Genomic DNA, 21,336 nt, shown 5'->3' on the forward strand with positions numbered 1-21,336 from the left:
TAATAACTAATTAATAATTATAAATTACCAAACCTACTAATCTCTTAGCACTACTCTTTACATAAAGTTATTACACAACTCAGATGTAACCAATTCTTATGTTACATGATTCTTCCCCTTACTTTAATAATGATGAACCCATTTATTTAAATAAATTTATTCAAACCTCTTTTTTTTCCATTTTTTCTTGCCAATGGAAAATCATGAATTTGGCATTGTTATAATGGATTTTTTGAAAAAGTTTGTGATTCTTTCTCCCCATTACCCCTATCAAAGATTTTCTTAAGCATAAACTAATAATAATAATAATAATAATATATTCAATAATGATTTTTTAAAGTGTAATTACCCTATCATATGTATGTATTATTTCTTTCTGTCAATGTCAGATTTTTAAAGTATAATATAGTATATAGCTTGCTGGATTTTTTCTCAATCCAGGGGCAATAATAATTGAATACAAGTCACATAGGGAATCTTGAGGGGAAAAAATAATAATTAATTTGGTCCCCATCCACAATAATATATGTATGATCACCATCAATAGGATAAGAAGAAAAAAGAAGACACTATTTTTGGTCATATACATCATCATCATCATCTCATCTGCTTCAGCATGAAACAAGGGGGAGAAAACCATGAGCGAAAATAAAATAAAATAAAAATTATTACTCATTAATTTCTTGAAGAAAAAAAAAAACTCTACATCCTCATCTCTTATCTCTCTATTTGCATGGATGGGAAAAGAAAAACAAAAAAAACCACAAAACTTCAAAAAGGGGTTGAAAATTCGTGACTAGCTTAATTAGGTTGATTATCCTCATCATGAAATTGCAACACTTTTTTTAGGCCGTTGGGAAATGAGTGAAGTCAAAAATGATATCCTTTATCATCAAATTATTATAAATTTTCTGCTGCACCATCTAACACCATCTCTTTGTGGCGGCATTCTTCGCAGCAGAAGGCTTTGTCCCCTCTATCAAAAAAAAAAAAAAGAAAAAAAATAAATTCATACCAAAATTATATTATAAGAATATAAGACAAAAAATGAATCAAAGAATCTACTTATTAATTAATAATGTTGATTATTAGCTAGGGTTGTGTATTTCTAATGATTTATATAAATCTCACACCATAAGATTAGGTAAAATTTAATGGATTCTAATGTCAGAGAAGGTACAAATTAACCAAATAAAATAAAAACAAAAAATAAATAAAGCGAACACTATATTTTTATTATTTACAACTTTAAAAACATTTAAGTCTATGCATGAGTCCTTTCAAATATATATTAGCTAAATTAATTTAAATTTAGCATCATCATTAATAAGGGAGTATACAACTTACACTTATAATTAATTCAACAAAAATACTATTTGTACACTAAAATCAGCCACTAATATATTTATATATAAATATATGTAGTTTAATTTATTTTCAATGTGTATTTATATTCCAGCATGCTGATGATTAATTTTAGTGTACATTTAACATAACTCTTAATTCAAATATATATTTACATGAATGATTTATATTAAAAAAAAGAAGAAGAAAAGAATATAACATAGAGAAAATTAAAATTAAAGAAGCTAAGAATAATGTCTATATACCTGTAAATGAAGATGTCTTTTGTGTGTTCAAGATGCTTCTTGCAAGTGTAACAAAAGCTGAGAAAATTATTGAATGAAGCTATTGTTGATGATGAAGAAGAAGGAGAAGAGTAGTAGGTTTCCACAATGCAATTATCAACAAATATATGAGTCTTTCTTGGATTAGGACCATTATGTGTTGTCACACATGTGTATTCCTCACTAAGCTCCATCTCACTCAAATTCATCATAACAAATGATGATTCTGAAGAAGAAGAACAACAACAACAAGAATAAGAACAACAACCCTTATTACTATTATTATTATTATTATTATTGGTTTTCACTCTAAGCTGAGTTCCAAAGAGGATATTATTATTGTTGTTGTTGTTGTTTCCACTATTCTCATGATGATGATGATGATGATGAATTGGATCATCATCTTTGAGGGTTCCAACAAGAGCAAGACCAATTCCTTCTTTTGAATAGTTCATAGTCTTGTTCTTGTTGTTGGAAGAGTGCAATATTCTTGGGGATATGTTATTCTCATATGAGAATGGAATATTATCCCTAAGTGGGGAGAGTACTGTTTTTGTATCAAGAATTGATGTTGGGCTTGGTAAGGCTTCAATTCCTGAGAGACATTTCATAGTGAAATCTCTCAATTTTGGTAGGGAACAAAGTAGAGATGGAATTGTGGTTGTTTTTGCATCATGATTTGTTTTTGGTGATTGAGAATTATTTTGATGATTATGATGATGATCAGAAATTAAGTTTGGCTTGTTCATAGCCCTTGATCTTCTGTTCCTTAGTAGCATAATATAATTCCCTTCCTCCAAGGTCCACCCCAGAAAACAAACTAAATTTTCACACTGACAAAAATTGCAACAAAAAAAAGTAATAACAATAATCAAATATATAATTCAAAAAATAAAAAATATAATAATACAAACAAAAATTAGATATGATGCCTTGAACATGAACTTACCAATACTATAGGTTGAGTACTTGAGTGATGTTGTATTATACAAAGAAATCAACTATGTATATGTGATAAAATTGAACACTTGAGGATTATTCAAGGATCCTTTTAGTGTTGGCGGCAAAAAAGAAAACAGAAAAAAAAGGAATCTAATTGAAGTGGGAATGTTTCTGAATTCGTGACAAAGTTGGTTTGAAACTAACTGAACTGAAACTGCTTCTTCTCAAACTCTCTGTTAGATATGAAAAATAAAGTTAAACTAAATAAAACCAAGAAAAGAAAAAAAGGAAACAAATTAAAAAGCTTCACTTGTTAATTTTCCCTTTCATGAAAGTAGAAAAAGAGAATTTATTCTCCTATCATAATCATAAACTCTTGTTGGTGCAACATGTAATGCAAAAACTGTGCTTGCTAGAAGATTTTTTTTTTCTTTTGTTAATTTTGATTCTATAACTTTATGTTAGATCAAATAGAAAGAGAATAAGAAAAAAAAAAAAAAGAGATAGCTAGAGAGATAGAGAAGCTTTTTTGATCTTTCAGTTAAGATAGAGAGGGATGGAGAGAGACATGTTTTGAAATAAAGATAATGGCTTTTAAAGGAAGGGAGAGGAACCAAAAGAAAGAAAAGAAACAAAGTAAGAACGTTGTTGTGTGCATGACAAATCAAACTTTACTAATAACTTCAAAGTTTTGCTTTCATATATCATTATCAATCTCACCTTTTATTTTATTTATTTATCTATTTTGTTCATTAGTGTTTAAAGTCGTAGTATATATACTCAATTTGCTCCATTGCTGTTTCATAAGGTTTTTATTTGTTTAAATACATACATTTTTTTTTATTTTTTATTTTACATTATTTTTGAAAAATTTGCAATAATTTTATACATTATTTTACATTTTCATATCCACTGTTTACAAAATAAAAAATATTTTTTTTATTTTAATTTTGCAGTTATTATTATTATCATAAATATATTTTATCCAAATTCGTACTCACAGCATAATAAAAAAAAAGTATACAATATATAAAAATTAACGAGTACATACATGAAAATTGAAAATACAAAGTATAATTGGAATTAATGAGTACATGAAAATTAAAAATTATAATTTGATATTTTTTTTAACATATATTGAGTTTTACTTTCTCTTTTAATTATTTTATTATCCTTAATTTTAAACGTTTATATTTTATTTATCATGTAATGAAATATATCTATATTTTTAACCAAAAAAAATTAGATAATTCTTCAGATTAAATATTTTTGTGTATGATAACGAATAAACGTAAATTACCAGAATAAAAATGAAACTAAGTAAATTGGTGTTGGTAGATCAATTTATCAATTCCAATATGAATCCTTGTGACCTACTCCTTTAATAAATAACTGAATTTGAAAATCTTTATGTGTGTCATTCATCCAAAAATGTAAATTACGGAGAGAAAGAAACTTCAAAAGTTTGTTTCTGGAACATAAATATTATTCTTCAATTAATTACAAATTTGAGATAAAAGTGATAAAACAATGCTGCCACTAATAGCAGTGACATTAAGGTAAAAAAAATTATTTCCTATTTCATAGACAGGGAATACAAAATTGTGAGATAATTTACAAAAACATAATTTTTCTAAAATTAAATAAAATAGAAAATATTTTTTATTTAAATAAATAAAAAACTCTTATTTCTTATTATAAGAAATGACCTAATATATTATAAAAAAGTAGTTATCCTTTTATAATTAAATATTTAAAATATAAAAGATACATAATTAAAATGTTTAATTTTTTAACAACACACCTTTCCTGTTTAAAAACATTGTCTATTTGGCACTATGAGCCTTAGAATTTTATTTTTGATGATGTGATAAGGAAGATCGAAAACCACTTATTTATAAAATGTATCTATAAATAAGAGATAATCTCTATATTTTTATCTCCATATTTAAGTATTTATTTGGGCGTTATTAAATCAATAAAATAAAATTTTTTTAATAATTTTTTTTATTTTATAGTGTGTTTGGTAAATTTTTAATAGTAAAATAAAAGCACTAAAAAATAAAAATATATATTTTTTGAGAAACTACCATTTATATTTTTTTAAAAGATTTTTTTCTTAAAAAAAAAGATGTTTTCACATAATAAATTAACAAAAAATACTTTTATCTTATTTTACCCAAACATAATTGATAAATAAAAAGATCTTTTTACATGAGTTATTCAAACATAAAATCACTTTTACTTTTGTAAAATATCTTTTTTAAAAATAGTATCCAAACTCAACAAAAAAACCACTTTCATTATATCAGCATATAAAACACACGCTTCACTAACGCAAACTCTTCGCATTCCTTCTTCTTCGTCGTGTTCTTCCTTATTCTTTTTCACATTCCTCTTTCTTCGTATTTGCATTCTTTCTTCTTCTTCGCATTCCTCCTTCCTCTTCGAATGTTTTCTCTCAATTGTCGTCCTTTTATCGTTGCTGTTGTTGCTCCAATTTTTTCTTTTTCTCCTTATAATTGAGGTTCATTTGGATCCAAAAATGAATTCGATATGTTTTTATTGATGGTTGAGTCCTTTTGACTGTTTGTTCAAATTTGAACTAATTTCGATTCATTTGTGTGTTAATTGAGGTTCACCTGATACTGTTGATAAGTATTGACCAAATTTTTTATTCTTTAAGTAATTTCGATTCATTTCTTAGTTTAATTTTGATTCATTTATGAATTAATTGAGGTTCACTTGATGCTGCTATTAAGTATTGACCAAGTTTTTTATTTCTTAAGTAATTTTGGTTCATTTCTTAGTTTATTTGAGGTTCATTTGGATCCAGATATGAATTCAATGTGTTTTTATTGATGATTGAGTCTTTTTAAACTAAGAAATGAACCAAAAGTACTTAAAAAATAAAAAATTTGGTCAATATTTATTCGTAACATCAAGTGAACCTCAATTAACACACAAATAAACCGAAATAAACTAAGAAATAAACCGAAATTATTGAATGATGGCATAAGAGAAAATCAGAACTAATAAAGATGTTAGTAAATATTGGTGTTATTGTTGATGACGATAACTAAAAAAAAAAAAAAGAAGACACAACATTAGGAGAAGAGAGAAGAAGAAGAAGAAACTTGTCTGTGCGAATTTGGAAGAAGAAGAAGCAAAAAAAAGAAGAAAAAGAAGAGAAAAAAAAGAACATGCATGCATATCCAAAAGCCCAACTTGTTTGGCAAGCTTTAGGGATCTCCGATCAACCAGTGGATTTGATGAGTTGGTTCTTACATAATAGCAAACAGCGCCCCTTTAGATTCTTTTCTGGTCTCTGGTGGATTTGGTGTTCGAGAAATAACGAGATCTTTCATCCTCACGAGCATTGGACCACAGACAAGGTGATTGGTATGGCTTTGTCCTTAGAAAAGGAGCTCCGAAATATTTTTGAGTTGCAACGACTATCTATCCCTCAACCATTAGTGGCTCTTGGATTCCCCTCTCAGTGGGTACCTTTAAGATTAATTGTGATGCTAGCTATCCTGGCAATGGTGCTCGAGTTGGTTTTGCTTGTGTTAGCAGAGATTGGAAGGGAATGTGGCAACGAGGCTGTCTGGGAACAATTGAGAGTCGTAGCATTTTGCAAGGAGAGTTGTTTGCTATTTGGAGAAGCTTTCTTTTAGCATGGGACTCGGGACAAAGAGACATTATATGTGAGACAGACTGTGTGGAGGTTTTTACTATTGTCAATAATTTACAAGATTGCTCTGGATTTATTGATCATTTGGTGTTAAAAATCCGAGATATCATGTCTTGGAAATGGCGTGCTGATCTTCGGTTGATCTTGAGAGATGCAAATACAGTAGCAGACATCATGGCAAAGACTGCAATGAGGACTATTTCTCCCCAAGTGGAGCTTCCATTGCCTTAGAAGGAGTTTGAGAGTAGTATTCAGCGGGACTGCTTTTCTTAAACAGTTTCTTGTTTTTTTTTTCTTTCTTAGTTTTTATTTATTTTCTTTTAAGTCACCAAAAAAAAAGAAAAAAAAATAAGAGTATCGAAGAAGAAAAAAAAAAACAAAAAAAAAAGAGAAAAAAATTTATAATTTAAAATTTGTAATAACAACTTAGTTAGATTTAGTTAAGTATTTTGTCTGAATATTTTATTTTTATAAGATATGTTAAGTTGTTTTCGTTAAATATAAAATTTTGTATTTTTGTAACTGCTCCCTTTTGAGACAAATAATGTTGAAATGAATAATACTCAAGCAAATAAGTTGCATTGGGATGTTACATTCACCAAAAAATCTATAATTTAATCATCAACCGATCTCTTATGTATCAACTGATTTTAGAATTTTATATTCACTTCTTATATATTGGTTGAAGTTTATCCTTAAACATTAAGTAAGGAGCAATGTATTTCTTTTAAATTATATAAATTAATTTTTTTATTTTATTGAAATTTATATGAATAGTTGAAATTAAAACGAAGGAAAAATTATATATATAATATTTAAATTTTTTAAATAAACTATATATATTATTTTTTATTAAAAAGAATAAAAACCTAGAACCTACTATTTTATTTACTACTTCTATCATTTTATAATAAGATATTACACACTATTTTATCGTATTCGTCATCATTAGATATCTATTTTTTATTATAATAAAAATTTAGATACGATCAATTTTATTTTTAAATAATTAAAAATTTTAATTAAATTATTATTTAATAATATTTAATTATCTATTTCATATAAATAAATTGACTGCATTTCAATTTTTATTATTATTTTAATAAAGAAAAGAAGGAACAGAGAACAATATGACTGATTTATTTATTTTTATTTATTTATTTATTTTATCTTAGTGGAAAATGGGCAATAAGAAAAATGAACACATACAAGACTTTCTGTTCTATACACACCGCCATAGTGTGGTTCCTCCCATTCTCCAATTTAATTATTAAAATTTGTTTTTATCTGCTTCTTGTCCTTTTATGATCCCTCATTCTCCGATCCAAGGTATTCTGTCCTCACTGTGTGGCGTTCCTTCGAATCAAACAAGGGCAATGAAACAATAGCAGCAATAATATCATTTAAATAATTTAATACTGTAATTTTTTTATTTAAAATATGTGGAAGTCGGTATAGGTTATTAAGAGTCGAATTTGTTTGAATTTAGAAAAAAATAAAAACTGAACTGATTAAAAATTGGTGTATCTTTAATTGTGAAATAATAATTACAATACGAATTATTCTTTTTTTTTTTCTAAATAAAGCATTAATTGTTGATGTAAAATATAATATTTTGCGATTATTTAGTAAAAAAAATAGGACAATTATAATATGATCGAACATAAATTTAAAAATATTGAATATCAAATCGCTAAATAAATTTGAAAAATACAACGCTCTTTAAATAGCAGTGATTTATAAACGTTGATAAAGTGTCATCGAATTTAAAGTTGGTCAAATAACGACGATTCTATATCAACTGACGCTATTTCTTAATTTTACTACAATTGTATCAATGGTTCATTAGAATCACTGCAAAATCAAATCTCCACCCCATAAATCACAACGTTTTTGAAAGCGCTGATATATCATTTTGTAGCAATTTAAAACTGATGCAAATCCATCAAAAAATCATCGCAAATTTCTGTTTCTCTTGTAGAATTCATTTTGAAAAAAAATTTTTTTTAGTTTACAATGGGCTAGTTATTTTTAATTTTCTAAACAATCCCAAAAAATAAAAGGAATTTTAAAAATATAATATGTACATAATGTAATATTTGATTTTTTTTTGTAGACCCTGGAAATTTAATATATATATCATTTCAGCAATAATCTTTAATTCTTTACTTGATCTGAATAGAGATAAATTTTATTAACATCAAAAAGAGAATTAATCATTAATATATATATATAAGGAAACCTCGTATTATTAATTAAAAACCTTTTTTTTTTGTCTTCATGTGTTTTTCCTTGTTAATCAAGGTGCTTTCAATTGATTTAACAAGGTTGTGACATTTGTTGAATCATTTGAAAGGAATTTAATTTAGTCATTATTTTTATTATCATGAAGAAGTGCTGTATTATCTTGTTCTTATCCTACATTCAATGATTTGGATAAATAAAATATTTGTATAAACTTGTATAAATCAATTTATTTATAGCTAAACTTGCAAATGCAGAAACCTACATATTAATAGTAGGTTTAGCTTAACTATCAAGATCTGCAATTATTGTCTTGGTTTATAAATTATTATATATTATTGTGACATGTATATAGTTCTACAATAATAATTAATAAATATAACTTGTTGCACAAGTGCAACATCATCGGTCCCATGTGAAATATTCTGGACTGCAAAATTGGATCTCAACTTGGCATATATTTTAATTACACAATTTATTCATCGGACCTACGTTCTAAAGCTTATAATATAACACTAAAAAAAAAAATTAGTAGCAAACGTTTTTAATGGCAATAGAATTATAGTCATTATTTCTTTTAGTTAGTTTAATGTTTTTGTAATAATTATATATTTATTATTTTTATATTATAATGACAAGTTATAATTTTTTTTCTATTAAAAAAGATCTTTACGACCGATTATTGTAATTACAACTAAAACATTTTAACAATAAAGTATAAGATGACTAGTATTGATAAATATATTGACTATTTTTATTGTCGTTAAAAAATAAAATAAATACCATTAAAAATAATTTTTCTTATATATACATGTAACTAATATGTATGTGCTCTTAAAATATAAAAATTACTAATTGAATTTTTTTATGAAAAATGTACATAATTTAAATTTTTAATATATTTATTAAAAATTTAAAATTGCTTAATAATAATAATAATTGTTTTAACATAGGCCATAATTATATTGAGGAGTGTACGTATATGTCATACTTATTATAATTAATAGGTTTTTGTGTGTTGTATGTAACTTGTAAATATATAGTTCGTAGGTTAGAAGTTAGTATATACTTTTCTTTTGGTAGAGATAATTGAAGTCATTTTTCAATGGCAGGCTAATATATATAAACAGGCTATTCCTTATGGAACACCCTTGCTTATTAGGTTAGACCATTTGTGCAAACTATTGAGCTGTTTAGCATTTCAACAAACCAGCAACATATACGCTTGCCCATATAGTAGTTCTTTCTTTCTTTTTATTTTTTAATACTCAAATAGAATTAAATATTCAAATAATCATAATTGATTATAATAGATTTTTGTCTTAATAAAATTAACTAAATTTCTACAGTAATTTTTGAGAGCTTTCACTATTTTACTTTTTTAAATTTAAAATTTATTATAATGATCCTCGATATTCAATTTCAGGTACCATATTAATTTTTAGATTCTTTTTAATATTGAGTCCACGAATAAAATACCAAGCTAGCTCTAACTTATTACGCTAGACACAAAACTAAATGATGTTTGTTCGTTTTACTTTGGTGCTTAAACAGGACAAAAATGAGGTTATTTTTGGAGAATGGAGAGATAACACGATTTGCACATCCTATAAATTTTTTTTCATCTTCTCGTTTTACCTTGTTTGTCAGACTAAATCTCTATTTTGGTCCCTGAAATTCACGCGATTATCCATTTTGGTCATTGAAATTCAAAATTATCTATACTGGTCCTCCAAATTCAAGTCTCGGCACCAATGTGGTCCCTCGAATCTTTCCGGCGATGACTAGACAAACGGAATGCTGAGATGGCATCCTCCCTGCCATGCTGGATGATGAGTAAACGACGTTGTTTACCCTTGGCATCCAAACAAGTCAAAAATGTCGTCGCTTTATATATGAAGGGAGAAGAAACGATGAAGACCCAAAATAAAGTATTCTTCTCCTCTACCTCCACTATTTTTCATTTCTGATTTGTTTGGGCACCAAGGGTAAACGACATCGTTTACTCATCATCCAACGTAGTAGGGAGGGTACTATATCAGCACTCCATTTGCCTAGTCATCATCGGAAAGAGTCGAGGGACCATATTGGTACCTGGATTTGAATCTGGAGGACTAGTACATCTAATTTTGAATTTTAGGGACCAAATTGAGTAATCACGTGAATCTCAAGGACCAAAATGGGTATTTAGTCCTTGTTAAGTGCCAAAACAAAACAATGTTATTTAGCCTTATATTTAGAGTGGTAAGTTAGAACTAGTTCAATACTTCATTCGCTGATTCAATGTTAAAAATGGTTTAACGACTAATATAATGCATGTTCCGAGGCTTACCTAGAACCGGATGGTGGTTGGGTTTGTTTGTGAGGCCCAAGCGCTAGAGAAGGGTGGTCTTCGACTTGGTTTACGTCTGGGAGCCGCCATCCGAGTTGTGTATGTGAAAGAATAGGGGGTGATACCTGCAAAGACACTTCGATGCCTAAGTTAGTAAGGGGGTAAGCAGGTTTAGTGTATTGGACTTAGGTTTACCTGAGTGCATCAGTGTATATATAGATGATGATCCAATAACCACCGTTGGAGTAGTTCCACTTCTGAAGGTGGATAACCGTCCCTTTATCTTAGGGTTGTTGAGATATCTCTTCTAGAAGTGGGCGAGAGATTTTAGGGGGCAGTTACTTATTTGAATAAGTGTTATCTGCCAGCTTATGCCGAATCCGACCTCTTTGAGGAGGTCGGGTGAACGGTAAAGGCTAACCTAGGATTGGGCCTTTTTGGCTTACTTGGGCCTGGACCATAGTGTTGGGCCAGGGTATGAACAGTGCCCCTACTCGAGTTCAACCTCTTAGCTATGAGTTGGATCCGAGTATTAATTGAACTCGTATATGGTCAAGTCGAAAAACTGACGTGATTTTCAATTTCTTAACCGTCGTGTCTAATCAAACATCGCGTCCGTTTGGAATTTTGCATTTACACGTGGGGGCAGTTACATTAGTAACGGGGCGTTTCTTTAATGACTGCGTCGTTTTACTGTTATGCCCTGGTCTGTTATAAATATTTTTCTGTCTTCTTTATTTGTTTTCTTTCGTCTTCTCTTTGAAGTTTCTTTCCTGCTCTTTCACTTTCTTGCTCAAAAACTCCCTTTGGCTTTCCGTTTGAGGATACTTCAGGTCGGCTACTGGAACCCCTCCCTCTTTCGAAGAAGGTTAGTTCTTCTTGCCTTCCTTTATTGTGTTTGGTCGTATTTTACTTGTACTATATGACAGGAGGGGGTTTTCGAGTATATTTTTTATGCATGCTTGTTGTTGTAGTGAGAAACTTTGGAATTTTTGTGTCCTTCTTTTGGAGAAGTTATTTCTTTTATTGCTTGCTGGTTGTTTTCTTTTATTGCTTGCTGGCTGTTTTCTTTATTTGCTCTATTTTTTTATGGTTTCTTTTTCTTTGTACTATGTAGGTTTTACTGCTTTTACCTACACTCTCTATTTTTGAAAATGTTTTCTCGTATTCCTGAGACCCTTTTGAGATGGGTAGATGATTCTGTACTTATTGAGAAACCTCTAGTGGATATTGACTTCATAACCGAGCTTCGTACTCATCATAGAATTTGTAGTCTTGAGGCTGACGAACCAAAATATCAATTAGTGGCCACCGATTCTGAAGATCGGGTTTGTTGTGGGAGGATTAATGATTCTGAGTCCCACTTCTTTTTTATATATGACTACCTTTTCACCCGTTTGGAGTTTTTCTTCCTTTTTCTGATTTTGAAATGGAAGTTTTGTCCCACTGCCGAGTTGCTCCTACCCAACTCCACCCCAATTCTTAAAGTTTCTTGAAGATTTACCAACTTGTCAGTCAAGAGCTTGACTTTCTGACTTCTTTGAAAATCTTTTTCTATCTCTTCCACCTTACCCAACCTTTTAGTAAGCAAAACACACAGCAATTGGTATGTTTTCGAGCTATTCAGGGTAAGAAGGTATTTTTCATTTTTGACGAGTCCTTTCATGACTTCAAAAATTTTTTCTTCAAGGTCCAAGCTATAGAGGGCCATCATCCCTTTTTCTTAAACGAGAATAACGAGCCCCGATTTCTTCTGTACTGGTCGGAGGTCTCTCCTGTAGATAAATATGGCCTAGATGACTTGGGTGAGGTAGAGGATGCCGTTGTTGGGTTTTTTCGAGAGGGCTGGGAGAGAGCTCCAAATTTGGATACTAAAAAATTCTTCATTGGCCCTCCGAGTTTCGTCTAAACCGAGCTAGGTAGCTTTTTTGGTTTGTTTTGTCGCCATTTGTGATATCTTCCGACTAGTATTTATCTAGCATGTATACTAATTGTTTTTGCTCTTCCTTCCAGAAATGGTGAAGAGTGGATCGAATGCTGCTTATCAAAATGTTCAAGGGGCGAAGAGGAAGACCCGCGCTAGAACTGATGCTGCAAAGGTCGAAGTTTCTGGCATTCCTCCTCTTCGAGATTCGGATTTGGAGACCTCCTCCTTTAGCGTTTGGGCCTCACAAACAAGTTCAACCACCATTCGATTTTAGGTAAGTCACAGAACAATACCTAAAGCTGAATATCGGAATTAATATAGTGAATTTTGAATTTAAAAAACTAAAATAATAAAAATCATAAATTTAAAAGACTATTTTAGAGATTTATTCTAATAAAATTATATATATTTTTTTTATATGATCCGTCAAATGAATATTTTGATGAAATGCTCAAATTATTCTTCTTATTATAAATTTATGTGTATTGCTATTTTCTATGTAAAGAACCCACCACCAGCAATCCCATTTCATATATATACTATATACTACTCTTTAATTATCATAATATGTCCACATTTAAGATAGGATTATTAGAACCCATCGGTCTCAAGTCTTATCAAATTATTCTTCATATTCCATTTCAAATTAAAACCCACTTCTTTCTTATGTGCCATGATTTCAATTCTAATTTCTAACCAGTATTTATTTTCCAACTTTTTTTTTATCGTCTTTCTTTCTTTCTTTTCACAAAAAAAAAAAAAAAAAAAAAGATCATGTACTTTCAGATATACAATAGAGCTTTATGTTATGTACATGTGTTATTAAGACATGTATCAATTCATACTTCATTTATCATCAAATTAGAGATAAACTCAATTCAAATGAATTTTAAATCCACATCTAATAATAATAATAATAATAATATCCAAGTTAATAATTTTATAATTTTTTATAATTATACTAAATCTTTAATAGATTCTTGTACTTTAATAATATTTTAATTTTTTAAAAACCAAAAATGTAAATAAAGGCTTAATTAAAAATATTTATCTAATATAAAAATTTAATTATAAATTTAAAAATTATAGTGACTTAATTAAAAATCTGATAACAGATTATTTAAACATATAATATAATATTCTAGGCATAATATGTACATATAATGCACAAAACATTGAGTAGTGGGTTAAAGGCTTTTGTTATTTTGGTGGGTGGTCCATCTACTCAATGAGAAGAAGTGGGGACAGAACTGGAAATAAAGAAAGAAAAGATTTGAAAGGGCTTCAGATTGAGAAAGTGGTGGGGCCCAAATTGGCATCAGGTCCAGCCCAGTGACAGAAACGTACACTCTTAGTTGGACACGTGGCTTATACCTTTCATGCAACGTATTCCCCTTCTTGGACTTACTAAATTATTTTTCCTAATAATATCTTCTAATCCGACATTAAAAACTTATCTGTCCTCATTTCAATTTTATTTAAAAATTTATTATTAATATAAATAAAATTTAAAATTTTAATATTTATTTAAACGTACGAATAAATTATCTATTAAATTGATCTAGTTGATTAGACTTTTAATTCATTTAATACAATTATAATTCTAATCATAAATTCATGATGAGAGTTAAATTATAAAAAATGTTAATCATACAATAATATAATCATAAGGATTAATCTCCACGTAAAAGCCTTTTCGCTATATAAGTTATATAAGACTTGAAAATCTCTAATCCCTAAAATGCGTCTCTTATGGCATGTATGTTTCATGCGTCTCCTTAACAGATCAATCAACGCGCAAATATATAACTTCCTTTTTCGAAAGAATTTCATTTTCTTTTTTAAATTCCTCTTGCGTTTTCTTGTCTTCTCTCTTCGATCTCTTTCGTGTGTTTCTCTCTCCTTTCTCTTTCGCCGTTTACGTAAGTTTCTCTCTCTATTCTCTTTCTTCGTTTTTCTCGTTTTTCATTGTTTATGAAATTAAGCTCTGAAATTATTTTGAAGATAATAGATGATTCAACTTCAGAGTATCAGCTGAACCAGAGCGAAGTGGATTTTGAATTTGAATCCAGTGAAGTTCCTGAGGTGTGGTTTAATTCTAGTTAATAATTGAATTTGAATCCAGTTAGTAGTTTATAATTGTGTAGTTGAATAATGCGTGAACCTTATTTGTGAAATTTGCTGTTTATTATTCCTTGTTTGAATTGAATCTAATGTACTAGTTCTGATGAATTTTCTGCATTTTATATCAGACGTTCGGGTGTAAATCAGGAATATTTAGGTGTATTTTAGGAAAGTTTGGGTGTATTTACAGTTTATGACTTTTCATCTCACTGAGGGTGAATTGTCTTATTCTTTTAGTTGAATTATTTTAGTTTATGTTTAATGATGATTCATGAATCTGATTTTTGTTATTTTTTATGATGGTTTTATAGTTTTATTTGCATTTTATAGTTTATAATTATTTTAATATGGTGTATTTTTGGTATATTTTGTAGCTCCTCTATGGTATTGATGAGCAGTTTGTCCTCCACATATAAACATTTTTCTCGTACAAGTCTTTACAAATCTTCTCCTCCTTTTATTGTTTTGAATCCAATCAAGTGGCTGAGATGTGGTTCAATTCAGAAGAAAAAATGTAACATTAGAAAAAATATTTTTCTGTACAAAAATGCTATTTGTACACTAAAATCAGCCACCAATGTATTTATGTATAAAATATGTCTGATTTAATTTATTTTCAATGTATATTTGTATTTCAGTATGTATTTTATACTGGTAGCTGACTTTAGTGGCTAATTTTAGTGTACACGTAGCATAACTCATTTCTGTATTTGCACCAAATTTGGGTATAAAACAAAGATATTTGGGTGTAACACGATGATATTTGGGTGTATTTTAAGGAATTTTGGGTATAGTTTTATTCTGATAAGTTCTGCATAATTTAGAACTCTTTCTCCTTATCTTCTGCTGCTTCTTTTTTTTTTTTTCATCATCATCACCATCTTCTTCTTCTTTATTTCTTATTCACCTCTTAACAAGAATAAAAACAAAAAATCAAACAAAGAAGAAGAAACACATAATGCTCCAAAATTACTTGGAAAATGATGAACTTACATTCATTTAACTAAAAGAAAGAAAGAAATAAGGAAAAGAATAAGAAAAAAATAAAGCATTAGAGGAAACATTTTTCTGTACAAAAATGCTATTTGTACACTAAAATCAACCACTAAAATCAGCCACCAATGTATTTGTGTATAAATACATGTATAGTTTAATTTATTTTCAATGTATATGTGTATTCCAATATGTATTTTATACTGATGGCTGACTTTGGTGGCTGATTTTAGTGTACATGTAGCATAACTCATTTCTATATTTGCAGCAAATTTGGGTATAAAATGAAGATATTTGGGTGTAACACAAAGATATTTGGGTGTATTTTAAAAAATTTTGGGTGTATTTTATTCTGATAAGTTCTGCATAATTCAAAACTCTTCTTCTTCCTCCTCCTCATCTTCTGCTGGTTCTTTTTTTCATCATTATCACCATCTTCTTCTTCTTTTTTTTCTTATTCATCTTTTTCTTTTTGTTTTACCTTCTTAAGTTTCTTCTTGTTCAAACAAAGAAGAAGAAGAAACACATAATGCTACAAAATTACTTAGAAGATGATGAACTTACATTCATTTAACTAAAAGAAAGAAAGAAATAAGGAAAAGAAGAAGAAGAAAAAAATGTAGCATTAGAGGAAATATTTTTCTGTACAAAAATACTATTTGTACACTAAAATTAGCCACTAAAATCAACCACCAATGTATTTGTGTATAAATATATGTGTGCTTTAATTTATTTTCAATGTATTATTTGTATTCCAGTATGTATTTTATACTGATGGCTGACTTTGGTGGTTGATTTTAGTGTACATGTAACATAACTCATTTCTGTATTTGCAGCAAATTTGGGTGTAAAATGAAGATATTTGGGTGTAACACAAAGATATTTGGGTGTAAAACGAAGATATTTGGGTGTATTTTTATTCTGATAAGTTCTGCATAATTCAGAACTCTTCATCTTCCTCCTCCTCATCTTCTGCTGTTCTTCTTCATCTTCTTATTTCATATTTTCAATTCTTTTTTAGAGGAAAAAATCAAACAAAGACGAAAAAAATACATAATGTTGCAAAATCAAAAAAAGAAGGAGGAGAAATACAAAGAAAAAGGAGAAGAAGAAGGAAGAAGAGGAGGAGGAGGAGAAACGCGAAAAAAAAAAAATGACAGTTATGATTTTCATCGAAGAAAAAGAAGAAGTCGTTCTTAACGGTGAGGGAACGCTTTGGAAACGTGATGTGTGTGTTAACACACTTTTGTAGGTGAATATAATTTCTGTTGAGTTTTTTTTTTTTTTTTGGTGACAATTTCTGTTGAGTTTGACTCAACTTATAAGATTTGTAAACAAAAAAGACTTGTATGTGTAGCATCACTGTTTTAAAAATTCTCAGCATCATGTAGTATATTAAGAAATAAATAATTTACTATTTGAGCTTAGACCTCATCTTATTGTTTATTTATTTATTTATTTTTTTGGTGATATAATATCTTATTGTTAGTTTGATATAGTTGGCATGCTTTGTTTTTGGTCTTCACATTTTTTGTTTTGCTCAAAGTGTTTTGAGGAGATTGAGGGCTGGGCCAGTGGGCCACTCCATTTTCTTTTTGTTTTTTATTAAATGAAAGAAAAAAATTGACTTTTGGTACCAAGATAATTAATATGCCGACCAAATCACAAAAACTTGTCCCTAAATATTTAATTCATTAATAAATGTATTTTAAGAAATTTAAATGATAACAATACCTTTAAAAAACATAAAAATATGATAATAATAGTACCTTGATAAAAAAAAAAAAGCATGCCTTTTGAAATAAGGCTATCTCATTGTATCTACTTCACGTTAAAATATTTTATCACATCTTTTTAATGATATTTTTATAATTTTCATTTTTAATAGTAGTTTTGTCACTGATTAATATTTTAAAGGACAGATTTAAAGAAAGAAAGTAAACTACTAAAAATACTCTTAAAAGATTTAAACTCTGAAAAAAATATCTAAAAAATCAAAACAACAAAAAAAAAGTTTCTAAAACATTAAAATTGATAAAACTAACAAATATTAGATATATGTTCTCAAAAATAAATTTAGAAATAAATTTTAATGTATTTTTTTTGTAAGTATAGTTAGAAAAATAAAATATTTTTTATTTTTAAAATGTAGTTATTTTATGCTAACTATATATATATCAAAGAATTCTCTACATTAGGAAGAAAATAAAAAACTGATACATAATAAAGTATAAATATTTTTATAATAAGTTATTATGATTCTTTAAAAAAATAAATTTATCAAAAAATTATAAATAATATAAATTTTTTTAAAAGTATAGCAATGTTATTAATCTCAACTCATTCAGACAAAAAAAAAATCAACTCATTAAAATATGATCGTTATTTTATATTCATGAGCGATAAATGTTTGATAGACCATTTACATTATTTAAGAATGATCCACAATTCTTGTTTTATATATATGAAAAGTATAGGTAGACAATGAAAATATTAAATAATGTGAATAATAGATAGATTGGATACTTATTTTATTAGGTGTACAGATGGTTATTTTAATATTAAGATTTAGATAGTTAATTTGGAGGTGTAGTGTATTTTTATTTAATTAGTAGTTATTCATATTGTTCAAGATAATCATTGTTTAGCTAGCACTTCCTTTTATATATACACGAATACTGGTTGATTTTTTAATATTGATAGAATATTTTTGTTTCATTATCATTAAAACGAATTGAAAGACAAACTTTTATTATTTGAATGTGCTTATTTATGATTTTATCAGAAGTTATTATCAAATTTGATCATAACATGTATTATTTCATAAACATTTTATTTTCATAAATGAAAAATAAACAAGGGGAATAAAGGAGAGGTGTGCATCTTGAGCATCTCCATTTGATAAACTCTCATTCGCGAAATGGATTGATCATCGTTTTCAATAAACAAAACCATTGGCATTTGGACAAAACATTCGTTTTCCAAATCCAACAAAGAACAAAGATCAATTTATAATTTAGACTAAAATGATAAATAAAATTTTTAAATAGATTAGTAGTACGTAGTTGTAGATATATTATTTTTAAGTTAATTTCTATAATTAAGATAAACAAATTTAATTATAATAAAATATAATACTTAATTACAATCATATAATACTTAATTATAATAAAAAGATATATTATATTATAATAAATAATTATAATACTTAATTATATTCATATATCACATATTTGTTTACAAAATTTTACAACTATATATGTATCCCTAGAGTACTTTACAAGTGTCAATTTGGATTATGTGAGTTTGATAGCTAAATTCCAACTTTATAACAAACATGGGTCTTACATATTTTCAGCTTGTAGATTTTATTTTATATATACAGTCTTCAAAATTTCTGTCACCATCCTAAGATATTATTAAAAGCTCATATTACCTCTTTTATTTAGTCTTTATTGTTTTATTTGATCAAGATGATCATAATTAAAAAGAGTAAAAAATGTTTATGATAAAAGATAAAATGATTGCTATTTCACAAACCATTTTTTCTCAAGATGATCATAATTAAAAGGAGTAAAAAATGTTTATGATAAAAGATAAAATGATTGCTATTTCACAAACCATTTTTTCTTAAGATACACAAAATGGCCTCTTATATATCATTGTTATTTGTAACTACTTGATTATGCTATTCTATTTTTTTTTAAACAGTTGCATTTTATTAATAACTTAATAAATTTTTTAAATAATCCTGTTCAACTTAAATAGTACTCTCTAATCTGTACTATCTAGAGTAAAAGAAATAGGTATGATTGCAACCATAAAAGTTTGACATTGCTGGTTTGACATCTTCAACTATTGCCAAAAAAGAACATTAATAATTCTCTTGTTCAACTATTGTTGGCTACATTTCTTGCAGCTTCTAATTTTATCATCTTTTTAGCAATTATTTGAAACACAAGAATTTAAAGAAGGCTTCATCTATCTACAACCAAGTCAAGTAGAGATACACATTGATGTATGTAGAGAAATTGTTCCCCCTAAAAAATAAAAAAAAAATGTCTCCTATAATTTATGACCATATTTTAGTACTCATTTTATTATTAAAAATGTCTTCTGATATGTTTTGAATTTCTGCAATTTTATCTGCATTTTTTTTCCGCAATTCCATTTACACTCCAATTTTTCGTAATGGTTCCAAAATATTTGAGAATTTCATTTACATACTATTATAATTTTTTTACTTCGTCATGTTTTTAATAAATTACAAAGTTTGAGAAGGAAATACTATAAAAATTGTAGATAGTTTTGAAAGAAGAAAAAAAGTAAAATTAAGAAAAATTGACGTTATCAATTTGGAAGTGACATTATCATCTCCTATTAATTTTATATTATTTAGGTTGATATTAAATTAATTACATAATTATGATTAAATTATATCGTTGGCCTATGAATAAACAATTTTTATTGTATATTAACATAATAACATCTGAATATCAAATTTATTTTGAAATTAATGAATTCTAAACTGGCAATTGATATACACTAGTTATTATTATTGACATAAAGACCTTATATCAAATATTATTTAAACCATTAACCAAGTGTCTTGTAAAAGGCTTATTGAACGGAGATATAAATTATAAAGCAGAGTTTTTTTTTTATCAAGTTAATAATTATAATAACAAAATAGTTATTGGATAATTAAAGAATATGTTCTTGTTGAAATTGGCCAATGTATAGCTCGTTTGTTGGTAAATACTTGTAAACTTTCCGTCAAGATGAGGTATACGTCGGCAAAGAGAGAACAAGGGGAGTGGATAGAATGTAAGATATAAAATAGAAGTTATCATGTGTTGTGTATTATAATAATTTTATGAATATAGAATGTAAGACATGAAAATAGAACTTATCATGTATTTTGTTTATAATAATTTTATGAATATAGAATATAAGACACGAAAATAGAACTTATCATGTGTTATGTGTTGAGATATAAAAATTGGTGCCTTTTATAGGCATAATGACCGTTTGGTCATTAAAATGGAAATGATGGTCATTAAGTCGATACTGAAGGTGTCGGTTACAAGCAAAGAATGAATGATAGTTAACGTCGAGTTATAACTTATAATGCACAATAAAGACCGAATTATAAGGTGACGGATCACAGCCCCTGATCATAGGATCCAGGCTAAACTTAGAAAATAAAATAAGTTATAACTCGGTTAAAAGATAAGTGAATAATGATATAGTGAGCCCCCAAGCTTAGTCGGGTTATTATATCGACACTTATTCAAAAACTAATTGAGTGATAAGAGTCATTCAATCAAGATAGTTGTGTGGGGAATACTTTTCCGCTTAAGAACAATTTTAGCATTTGATTGTATGTGAACTGAAAAATTCAGAAATTGATATCCATTGACGGAATCGATTGTGTGATCCGAGGATATAA

General features: G+C 27.8%; 1 protein-coding gene across 2 annotated transcripts; it reads right to left on the minus strand.

The window, feature by feature from the left end:
- Nucleotides 1-527: 527 nt before the first annotated feature.
- Nucleotides 528-3,206, minus strand: LOC107624943 (FCS-Like Zinc finger 8). 2 transcript variants are annotated; one of them, XM_016327437.3, is made up of 3 exons: nt 2,578-3,205; nt 1,611-2,461; nt 528-976 (listed from the first exon to the last, which is right to left on the minus strand). In XM_016327437.3, exons 2-3 carry the CDS (start codon nt 2,405-2,407, stop codon nt 901-903), a joined length of 873 nt encoding a protein of 290 aa, XP_016182923.2. In that variant the 5' UTR covers nt 2,408-2,461; nt 2,578-3,205; the 3' UTR covers nt 528-900. The 2 variants fall into 2 exon arrangements, with proteins under 2 accessions (XP_016182923.2, XP_088362477.1); XM_088506351.1 differs by having other exon boundaries at nt 1,611-3,206.
- Nucleotides 3,207-21,336: the final 18,130 nt, after the last annotated feature.

The sequence above is a fragment of the Arachis ipaensis genome, chromosome B2 (assembly GCF_059453495.1).
Source record: "Arachis ipaensis isolate K30076 ecotype BB chromosome B2, ASM5945349v1, whole genome shotgun sequence".
Taxonomy (NCBI): domain Eukaryota; kingdom Viridiplantae; phylum Streptophyta; class Magnoliopsida; order Fabales; family Fabaceae; genus Arachis; species Arachis ipaensis.

Bases quoted from the DNA above. Each gene is read 5' to 3' on its own strand.
- LOC107624943 (XM_088506351.1), bottom strand. From the start codon at position 2,407: ATGCTACTAAGGAACAGAAGATCAAGGGCTATGAACAAGCCAAACTTA. The intron at 977-1,610 runs GTATATAGACAT...TTTTTTTGATAG, and splicing joins AAAGACATCTTCATTTACAG to AGGGGACAAAGCCTTCTGCT.